Raw genomic sequence first — 631 nt, forward strand, 5'->3', positions numbered from 1 at the left:
CTCTTAAAAATGAAATTTTGTGCAAAAGAAATTATTTAAGCTAGAAACAAGACACTCCTCCTCAACAAGAGGCCAAAAGAGCCACTGAAATAATTTAACTCTGTTAGATTTAGTGCATGTAACCAAGAGGCACACACATGTGATTAATATATTAATATATTTTCATGCAGAAACCTGTGCATGTTCACAATTATATAACAAAAACACAAACGGAACAAAAGGGAAAGCCTAATGTTTGGCAATGTTATTCCAGCTACATTCCTTTTAGTCTATCAGTCCAGGCTTTACTAGATCATTAACATTGCCTCTCAAAAAATATATTATATTTGAACAACTTCCAATAAAAATTAAAAAAAAAGGATGTTAACCTGAAACACTATGATTTTTTTTTCAGTCCTGGTACATACAGAAACTTACTGATATGTTTATTTTAAATGTCATTTCAAATTAAGATAAATTTTTCCTTTTGTTAATAAACACTTTGATTGCTCCAGTGAAGTCAGCAGAGAGAAGAACTTCTGTGTTGTCTGTCTTCATAATACCTTAAAAGCATAAAAAAAAGTTTTTTATTGATTTAAAAGGAATATGAAGCCTACTGCCACAAGCTTGTCACATGCCCATGACCCTCCAC

General features: G+C 31.4%; 1 protein-coding gene across 1 annotated transcript in view; it reads right to left on the bottom strand.

The window, feature by feature from the left end:
- The window catches only part of WDR44 (WD repeat domain 44), a 102737-nt gene continuing 102106 nt past the window's right edge, over nt 1–631 (bottom strand). Inside the window, exon 18 of the mRNA XM_010855716.1 lies at nt 1–543. Within this exon, the coding sequence (XP_010854018.1) occupies nt 448–543 (96 nt within the window). The 3' untranslated portion in view covers nt 1–447. The remainder of the gene's footprint in view (nt 544–631) is intronic.

Source organism: Bison bison, unplaced genomic scaffold, assembly GCF_000754665.1.
Source record: "Bison bison bison isolate TAMUID 2011002044 unplaced genomic scaffold, Bison_UMD1.0 scf7180017864367, whole genome shotgun sequence".
NCBI lineage: Eukaryota > Metazoa > Chordata > Mammalia > Artiodactyla > Bovidae > Bison > Bison bison.